The 10,332-nt window shown below is 40.9% G+C and overlaps 1 protein-coding gene across 3 annotated transcripts in view; it reads right to left on the bottom strand.

The window, feature by feature from the left end:
* Window positions 1-2,034: 2,034 nt before the first annotated feature.
* The window catches only part of SMAD7 (SMAD family member 7), a 46,291-nt gene continuing 37,993 nt past the window's right edge, over window positions 2,035-10,332 (bottom strand). For all 3 annotated transcript variants that reach the window (XM_068251382.1, XM_068251384.1, XM_068251383.1), the window contains one exon: window positions 2,035-3,416. In XM_068251382.1, the coding sequence (XP_068107483.1) occupies window positions 2,878-3,416 (539 nt within the window). In that variant the 3' untranslated portion in view covers window positions 2,035-2,877. The remainder of the gene's footprint in view (window positions 3,417-10,332) is intronic.

Here is a 10,332-nt window from a genome sequence, read left to right as displayed (position 1 = left end):
ACACACACACACACACACACGATAGTCTTACATATTCATGCCACTTGCTCCTTGTTTTGTTTTTTTTAAAAGAGCATGCACATTTTTTTTTTTTTTTTGCCAATTTATTGTAAAAATGTAATATATTACAATTGTTGATCTCTGCTTGCTGGTTTGACTGGCCGCTACTAAGCAAAAAAACTACATTTATTGCTGCAGTAAAAAGTTCTTTAATATTCCAGAGGCCAAATTCCCTATCGATGTATTTATCACACAGCAGTAAAAGGAGTAGGTCTTGTGCTTTGACCCGCCAGGCTAACCAGCAGGTGGAGCTCTTAATAAATAACATTAATATATTTTTGTAAATGCCCTTTGAAAAAAATAAAATAAAATAATGAGATGGAGCAGCAACAGTGCAAAACACCTTTTAGGCTCTGAATTTTACATGACTCATGGCAGTTACAAAATACAAAAAAAAGGTTTTGACGATATTCTGTGCATGGCATAGACACCTATTCATCGAAATATAAGTTAAACCATTGACCAACCAAGGCCCTTCAGCTTAAGGGCTTGAAATTTCATATATGTATTCATTTAAGTTAGGTTTACATATATCACATAAAGTGAAGTTGTCAGTTTGTGAACAAGGTTATTTACGTTTTTTTAAATATTAAAAAAAAAAGGGCAGCTGTAATCTATTTTTCTTGCAGCGGCTTATTTAAAACAATAAACCACATGCTCAGCCCCTTCTGGGAAAAAAAAAAAAAAAAAAGTCTGCATTATGGTGAAAAGGGGGGCCAGGAGGGTGAAATAGGCAGTTTGGCAGTTTTTGGTTTGGTCTTTTGTCATTGTGAAGCATGATCAATACACTCCAGACTCGAGCACGTATTTCTCTGTACAACTTGCCTGCAATTGAAAGTCAAATTGCATATCTACCGGTTGTGAAAACGGGGACTAAGGTTAACCATTCCATCCTGCACCAGAAATTCCTTCACTGTAGCCCTTGATCATCTGTTTGCAGCAATAAAAAACAAAAAACAAAAAAAAACCCTCAAAGTATAAGAGCATCTTTGCAAAAAATGTTTTTAAAGTAATGCAGTTTAAGCATTTCTAGCAAAGTGCCTGCGATGAAGTAATTGGAAGCATGTGCAAATAGGAACTGTACTGGGGGAAGGCCGAGGAAAGAAAGGACATTTTTTCCTGTGTTCTATGGAAGAAAAAAAATCCACAGCTTGATGTGCAGTGTAGATGAGCAAAAAGTTTGCTTTCCATGCAAATTTCCATTTGACCAGGTTGGAAAAGTAAAGGGGGGGGGGGGGGGGGGGGAGGGGCAAATCAGTACTAGGAACGGCTAGCCGATCAACCAGCAACTGAGTACATTTTATCAGCTGCCAGTTAAGCGATCCCAATTCAGGATTAGCCCTGCCACATTTTTAATTTAGTTTAAAACGGAAATTTGCATAGATGCCAAATTTTTGGCCCTCGTCAATCTGCCAACCAGTTTTTGCCGACAGACGAGAAGGGGCGCGTCTAAAAGGATGCTGGGATGCATTATTTTCTATAATTTTTCAAACTATCAGGAAATGTAAAAAAAATAAATAAAATAAATACATTTTAGGATGAACCAACTGAACTATGATTATATCCATCACAGCTCACAAAGCTCTCCAAACAAAGCAAGAGAAAAGTGGAAGGTTATATTTGCACGCTTCCTTGATATATAATTATTCATATTTATAGCAGTTAGGGAGTTACAAAGATGCAGTCTTTTAAAAAAAAAAAAGTTGTACTGTCTACAGAGATCAAGGGCTGCAGTAAAGGTTGCCATTGGGATTAATTACTAACCTTTTGAAAAGAGCATCAAGGTAAAGAATTTAAGAACCAACAACTAGTTTGTTACTACAGAGTACAGGACTTACAGGTGAAACTCAAAAAATTCGACTATTGTGCTAAAGTCCATTTATCTCAATAATTCAGTAATACTTGAAAGGTGAAACTAATAGATGGAATAGACTCCTTACATGCAAAGTGAGATATGTCAAGCATTTTGTTATAATTTGATGATTTATGGCTTACAGCTTATGAGAACCCCAAAATCGAAAATCTCAGACCATAAGAATATTCTGAAAATGTTCAATATTCTAAGCTCAAAGTGTCAGACTCTAATCAGCTAATTTTTCAAAACACCTGCAAAGGGTTCCTATTTCATATATTAGTTTCACCTTCTAAGTTGAATTACTAAAATGAATGGACTTTTGCACAATATTCTAATTTTTGAGTTTCACCTGTAGTAGGGCAAATTTATCAAGAGCTTCAGTTTTCTCTGCACTCCTCTCGATAAATCCCCTTCCCCTATGCTCTTCATTAGTAGGTTAGTATTTAAGCTTCCAGTTGAAATCTTCAGTCAAAGCTAGTCATTCAATATGGTGGGCGCAGGGCAAAATGGTGACCATCCCCACCTTCTTCATGCCTGCCGCTCCCAGCTGTCAGTTGGAGAGTCAAAAAAACATTTATCCATTGTTGGGGTTATTGGCCTTTTTTTGTATCCAGACATCCAAGAGAATGCAGAGCAAGGGAATTGATATATAAAAAATAAACACTGGATTCTTTCTCCCCTTGCCTTATGAGACGATGACTCGTGTCGTCATCACAAGAGGTGCCCCGTCCTTCACCTTCCTCCTGACAGCTTTTTTTTTTTTTTTTTCCTTTCTCCATAAAACATCATTCACACTTAAGAAAAAAGTTTTTGAAAAATAAATCCTTGACATAAGCCATTTCTCAAAAACAAACAAAAACATCTGAAAAAAAAAAAAAAACTATGCACAAAGAAGCAAGCACTCGGAAGGAAATTTTTAGCAGCAAGTAGTAGAGAAGTCCCGTAGTCCACTTGAGTCCGAGTCATCGGTTATTGAATATCACCTCCAACCAGCAGGGGCAACTGCTGATGAACTGTCTTGTGTAGCATTGTCCCCAGCCTTTCACAAAGCTTATCTGTACAGTGTACCCTGTCCACGGTTGTTGCATAAACTCATGGTCGTTGGGCCTTTGCAAACTGTAAGCCTTCTCATAGTCAAAAGCTTTGATGGAAAATCCAGGAAACACTTTATGGACCAATAACGTCCTAGAATCGGGGTTGTCCAGTGTGGCCGACTTGATGAAAATCGGATAGCTGCTGCGATTGTAAACCCAGACGCCGTCCACTTCCTTGGTGAGCTGGATGCCGTAGCCAATTTTACTACGGACTTTTTGCACCAGCGGGCTCCTGTTGTCCGAGTTCAACTGTCCTATGCAGAAGCCGTTCCCCTGAGGTAGATCATAGAAGATATCCAGGGAAGGTTCTTGGACAGAATATAAACGACCCACCCGCGTTTTCTCTTCCCAGTACGCTACCACGCACCAATGGGATGGGTCCCCAGACTCCTGGAGAAGTTGGGAATCTGTCGAGAAAAATAAAACAAAAATTAGCATTGTGATCTTTCCATATTTCAAGTAAAAATACAGTAATTTTGACTTAAACACACCAGCTCAACAAAAACATATGGAATTAGTAGGAGAGGTCATATCAATATAAAATCACCATTACCAACAAACAAAAAAATTGCCTAAAATTAAACGTAAAATGTGATATTACTTTTAATTTTCAGCAACTTTTGTATTGTAGGTCATTAGGGACTTTTGTTTTTTTTAGCACATTAGATGAGAAAACACCTCCAGAGAGAAAAGTTTCAGGAGAAGAGTTTATTGAATCAGGCCCATATTGTAAATGTGGCCACTAAGGATTCAAATTCTAGCAAAAAATTGTTTGAGCGATCAGATAATTCTGAACGGAAGTGAAATGTTGTAATACTGTACATCGTTACTACACTCATCAACCAACGTTTGCTTCCCATCTACCACAACCAATAAGAAAATCCAAATTTTTATTTGAGAAAAATCCAATTGGACGTTTTTATAATGGTTTGTAATCGATTGTGCCCATCAATGATGATTATTTGCAACCAATCCGATCACATCTAATTAGTATTATCTGATTGCTTGAACGATTTTTTGCTAGAGAGATTGGACCATTAGTGGGCACCTTTAGTGTTTGCCATTCTGCAACAGTGCCACCCACAGGCTATGGAAAGAAACTGCGGCAAAAAAAAATAATTCAAAATTTTAGTAACAACTTTTAATAGGTAAAACCATAACAACCAGTGTGCAGTCATGATAACTGGACAGAAGCAACGCAGCTGGAATTTTAAAATGAAGCTAGACCGTTTCATAGAGGTACTAAAACTGGAGACATGGAAATCTCATACAGCAATAAAGACTGTTTTATATCACACAGGAAGCCGTTGCAACATGTAGACAGACGGTAAATGTAATTGACAGGAATTATTTTTTTATGTAGCGCTGACATTTTCTGCTGAGTAATTTGCATGAGTCTAAAGCTTGCTTTGAAAATGCCGTCTACCATATTCAAACACGATGTCTGGATTAGCCTTATTTTTTTGGGAGAGGGGGGGGGGGGGGGGGGGGGGGAGTGTTATAGAATGAAACCATATTACTGATGGATTCAAATGTCATGCACATGGTGGGCCTTTTGGGATCCCCAAAAATCCCTACCGCTTATAAGGGATCCCATAAATCTGAGTTGGTAAGAGGAGTAGTATGTGCCTTTCGAACCAGAGTTTTCTGTTATGCTGCTCATACCTTCTGGAATGCCTTGCCACACCCAATCAAGACAGCTCCAACCCTGGACACATTTAAAATCAAAACTGAATAGCCACCTGTTTAGTCTGGCATTTATGATCCCCTAACCTTTTTCCCCTGTACACATCACTATGTACTGATCTGAGTCAAGCCTATGCACTTTGGGTCCTACAGGAGAAAAGCGCTTTATAAATGTTTTGTTGTTGTGAATTAGTGGTTGTGTGATTGCAGTTGCATGCAGTAATCGAAGCAGCAGGGACATATGCATGAGACTGCAATCATTCAACTGCTAATTAAATGGCCAGGGCCGCAGAGTCGAAGTCTGCTTTCCTAAACTGAGGAGTCGAGTCATATGATCTTTGTACCCATTCTATAGCCCTGTAGGAGTTGTGGAGTTGGAGCAATTTTGGGTACCTGGAGTCGGTGGTTTCATAATTTGGAGACGGATGACTTTTGTACCAACTCCACCGCCCTGCTTTTGGCTACCTTTGCCATGCTTTGGATAACTAATGATATCCCACCTACTGGAGATTCCATAGTATATAAGGCCCAGTGGTTTTTTTGTTTTATATTTGTTTTATTTTTTAGAGTAAAAAATCTCACCTCTATTAAATTTTTCTAAGTGGGGCGATCATTTCTAAAAAGTTTTTAATGAAAGTGCATGATCCGCAACCATTATTATTTTTTTATTCTTTACACGACCGTGTAGCGTCTTCGTAACAAAGTAAACGGCTTGTGTTTCAGCCTCTCCCCGCCTCATCAGTCTGTGGTTTTGTGGCGTTGCAGGGTGGGGACCGGAAGTATAGCAGTGAAGCATTAATTGTACTATTCTGCTCGCAAACACAACCACTGCCACCCACTACTGCTTGCAAAGGGAGGCCGTTTGTATTGACTGTGCACCTCCCAGCCACAGCTATGGGAAGGAACAACAAAAACCAAGGGGGGGGGGGGGGGGGGGGGGTTGACAAAAAGGTTTGTACAGGAGTTAGAGAGAAAAAAAAAAAAAGTTAACAGTATTTTGGCTGTGAAATTATGCTAAGGGGGAGGACTTGATATCGCTGCCCCTCCAATTTAAACATTAGGGGGGGGGGGGGGGGATAGGAGCAGGGTTAGGCGCAGTAGTAATTTTTTTCTTTATTCTGAAGAAAAAAAAAAAAAAAAAAAAAGTCAAGCGATGAAGTTATGGGCTTGTAAGCCGATATGCTAAGTAATTACTTTTTTTCCCCCTTTTCTTTCTTCCTAGGCAATGGGACAAAGCAGCGCTGATGTTCAAAAGGGGAGGGAAAAGAATTCTACGAGGAAGGAGGGGTGTGTAGAATATTCCATATCAAACAAACCGGGAGGAATTTGGTGGGGGTGGGGGGAGCAGCTTAGGTGTGCTCTCCTAGCTAGAGTATCCCCCCCTTTCATGGTGCCTCAATTCTTTGCTCAAATATCTCTATCCGACTGAAACCTGGCACCAAAAGGAGGCAGCGAACAGGGGAGGAAAAAAAAGGGAGGGTTGTAAAAAAAATAAAGGGGGGGGGGGGAGGGAAGAGGGGTGAGGGAGTGAGAAGTTAGGAAACTGATCAAATTACCTTTCACCTAACCTTTGCAAACTACAGTACATTCATGCAGAATATCTGAAAATCATTTGTTAAAAAAAAGGATGCAGTGGAGGAGGCCGGCCGCTGGATTTTGGGGGGGGGGGGGGGGGGGGTGAGTGGACATTAGTTGTCAAGTAAACAAGCAGTATCCATGAGAACTTTATGTACAGCACTGAAGTTCTAAAACTAAAAGTTTTGGGTAAGCATGATGATGGCATATTTTTTGCCCGAATCCAGAGAATGAAAATGTAAGCATTGAAACCGCTGCAGAGATTTCACTCTTTAAGCTTAAAAGTTTATAGTATTTCTAGCATTTCTAACCCCCCTTCCCCCCCCCCCCCCCCCTTTCTTTTAAGGTTTACAATAAACCATAAGACTGACGGCAACTACAGTACAAAACATTTTAAGTAGAGGAAGACGACAGTGTATTGAGAAGTTATGACTTTTGTAGACAACTTAAAAAAAATAAATGCACAAGAAAAGAATCTTGACTCCAGCTATTTTTTTTAGCAGAAACTAATAAAAAAGAAAAAAAAAAAGTCAGGAAATGTCTGTAAAATGGAGCTGTATAGTCACCCTGTTGCGTGAAAGCAAATCCTCAAGACTGCATTTTTCCCTTTCATCTCAAGGGCCCCGCCAGTACACCCAGCAATTTTAAGACAGACGTCAGTAAAGAGAGACGTTTCTCAGATTATGGTAATTACCTAGCCCAAATAAATTGCAGGCTTGGTGAGTAGAGCTACTTCGCGCTTAACCCCTGGCGTTCCAGCTGCTGCGAGACTGCTCCTCCCAGCACAGAGAGGCGCTTCTACTCAGCGACTAGCAGCTTGAGGGGGGGCAAGTAGTCCAGAGCTACATTTCAAAAATCGATTGGCCCAGGGAATGTTAGCGTTATTTTTATTTAGGTTTTTATTCTGCCTGAAGGGGGTGAACCTGACGCCCCCTACTGGTGAAGCTAATTAAGTGCAGTGCATATGCAGAGTTCAGAAGCTGCTTGAGCAATGGAGAGGGATGTAAATGTGTAAATTCACTAAATGGTATAAATAATATATAATGGGAAAACATATTACACAAGTCCAAGAAAGGAAGATCTGAAGGCAATGCATGATACGATCAATTAAATGAAGTTATTTGCAGCTAGGCAGCTGTAATTTGTCTTTCATCTCCAATGGCCAAAAAAATGGCTCCCTTTATACTATTGCTTTTGTAAGCAAGTGTGTCATGTCAGTCACAGGGGGGCGCCGGTTCTCACATCATGCTGATCCTATGGCTTTACTACCTGATGAGCCGCTAGCTCAACACAGGTAACTGTTCTCACGGCGCTGCAGTGTAGAGAACGAGCTCACGCCCCTACCGCAGTCTATGTCCAATTTGTTTTTGGAGGACACCATATAAACCTATCAATATGTATTGAGTTACATGGAGGAAACACAGAAAGAACATACAATTTCCACGTGGCAAACTGATGCACATTTCTGACATGTAAATGACCTTAAAAACAACAGAGGCTTAAAAAAAAATACAAAAAAAAATGCTGAAATTTAACCCCTCCCCTTTGTGAAGCAGAACTGAAAAAGGCAAATAAACCTCAAATACAGCAGCAGTAATACCTTTTGAACTCCTAGCTGTTAAAATAGCAGTTTTCTCTGAGTAAATGTGCGCAAGTACACCTACTGGCATTACTCTGCATTTATCTGGTGGGCAAGGCCAATACTGGAGGCCCAGAATAAAAATCACCAATATCTCTGCACAGCCATGGTTCCCACATGACATCTCAGTAGAATCTCCCCTCCGCTCCTTCCCAATACAAGTTCCGTAGGTTTCTGCTGATAAAATGGTGAGCGGCAGTCTGCAGTAGCAGAAGATTAGCCACTTGGGTTGGTTAAAGTTTAGTTCTGGTAATACAAATGCATGAAATGAAAGTGGACCTGAACTCAGAACTTCCTCTCTGCTCTAAAAAAAAAATAAACAGCATAATAACCTTTATTTGTTACAGCTGACACAAATCCTACAATATATCTGCAATGTGTCCACTTCCTGCTTTCATGGAATCAGACCTAGGGTTAACATCCTGTGTTTACAAATTAGGTGCTCTGCGGAGGACTGCTGAAATTCCTGAGCTGACAATTGAGAGATTAAATTACACTTGTGATTAGTCACAGATGAGGGGGGAATTAGACAGGTTAAGCTCTCTAAATACATAAAAGGTGGATTTCTCTACGTTTTTCCTTCTGTCCTGTGCAAGAGTTCAGGTTCACTTTAACTTGCGATCATTACAGTCAGACCCATAGAACAAGGAGGATCCCTATCGTCTGTAGGCCGCTCACGCTACCGCAGAAGCTCAGGAAGAGACTTTGTGAGCGGTAAGGCACGATGAAATTCTTCAGAACGGCTAAAATTCCTTCAAGCCTTCTCTTTTTTTATTTATTTTTGTATTATTTTTTTCTCTCTACACCCCAACATGAAAGGGACCCTTCCAGGAAGGCAGAAGCGGGGGGAGAGCCAGACGAGCCTGCGTGTGTTTGTGTATGCCTTCGTGAATACCACATAACAGACCGCTCTCTCGCGCACACAAGGGCCCATTTAATTGGCAGTGTGTATAAAACGTACCATCCTGGCTAGCAATGAACGGCCCCAGTGATGGGAAGCGCAGCTCCAGTTCATGAATGAACCTTACCAGTTTCTTCAATGACACTGGACTCCAGGAGATTTTTTTTTTCTCTCTCCCTCTCTCTCTAAAAGGTAATTTGCCAAACTTTTTAATGGTCCGAAGCCAAGGTACACTATAAATATGTCGACTAAGTTCCGTTTTAAGGGACAGCGGTGTTGACTGGATGTCTAGTCATTAAATCCATAACAATGATGGAACTGTGATTTGTTTCCTAAAGGAAAATATAGCCTGAGTTATATATGAACGTTCGCGTGTAATTTATGCCTCTCAGGCCTTTGTGGGGACCGGATGCTTCCAGAAAGCTGAGGCCTGGCAACCTCTCTCTCTCTCTCTCGCTCTCTCTCTGCAGGCAGCACAAAGCGCAGAATAAAAAAAAATAGTTTGCAACTATAAACGGGCCATTTCCAACATGTTTTACTATAAAACTTTCACAAGAGATGATTTGCAACTCAGGCAGAGGAAGTCCGGTCCCTGCGGGCAATCCACCAATCACTTCTCAGCTTTCATTTCCTGCAGCGATACAACATGGATTCAGTACGGTTATCCGTTTGCTCGGAATGCTGGGTACACGATGCAATTTCCTTGTTCGATCAACTGCTAATCTGACAGTTGCATCGTGTGTACATGTCTGAAACTGCTCCTGATCAATAACAGTATCGATTTTCCAGCGATAACTTTGGAATATCGATCCAGTTATTGAACAGGAGCAGAACGGACATGATGGAAATAATCGTCTGATTCCCGCCGATCGGACAGGAAATAGCACGGGTGTGTACCCAGCATAAAATGCATCAAAGAAGCAAACAAACGGTATATCCAGGATGCTCAGATACAGAGATCTGGTTACGGCGGCCTAGTGAGCCTATCCAATCCATGCTGGATTAGTGATGTCATATCCTGCTTAGACAGGAGGAGGCGGGACTCCTGGTGGCAGGGAGCGAGCATTCTGGTTGTCAGGGAGCATAATGCATTATGTATCATGTATCCCCCCTGCCACTACCTGTATCCACAGTGGCCCCAGGCACCACTAGCTCCCTCTAAGGAGCAATATCCCTCACTTCAGGTTTCCTTTAAGTGCTGCAGGAGATGTCAAGCTCTATATAAGTACACCATCCTGTTATTCCCATTGAATGCCTGATCCGATGACTCTTTGTGAAGCTGCCCTTTAAGTCGGCCATTTTACATACATAAGTAGTCTCAGACACTGTTTATTGTCACATACATAGATATTATTCATAACAAGAGATGACTCAATCATCCAATGACACTCACAGGCCGTACAAAGACTGTAAGGTGAACTTATTCACCTCCTGACTGCTTTTTATTTATATATTTTTTTTGCCACATAGGAAAAAAAAACAAAAACGGCAAGGAGCAAAACCACCACTCCGGTCTTCCCGA

The sequence above is a fragment of the Hyperolius riggenbachi genome, chromosome 1 (assembly GCF_040937935.1).
Source record: "Hyperolius riggenbachi isolate aHypRig1 chromosome 1, aHypRig1.pri, whole genome shotgun sequence".
Classification (NCBI taxonomy): domain Eukaryota; kingdom Metazoa; phylum Chordata; class Amphibia; order Anura; family Hyperoliidae; genus Hyperolius; species Hyperolius riggenbachi.
Note: the sequence above shows the minus strand (reverse complement) of the source record. Positions and strands in the feature narration are given on the sequence as shown.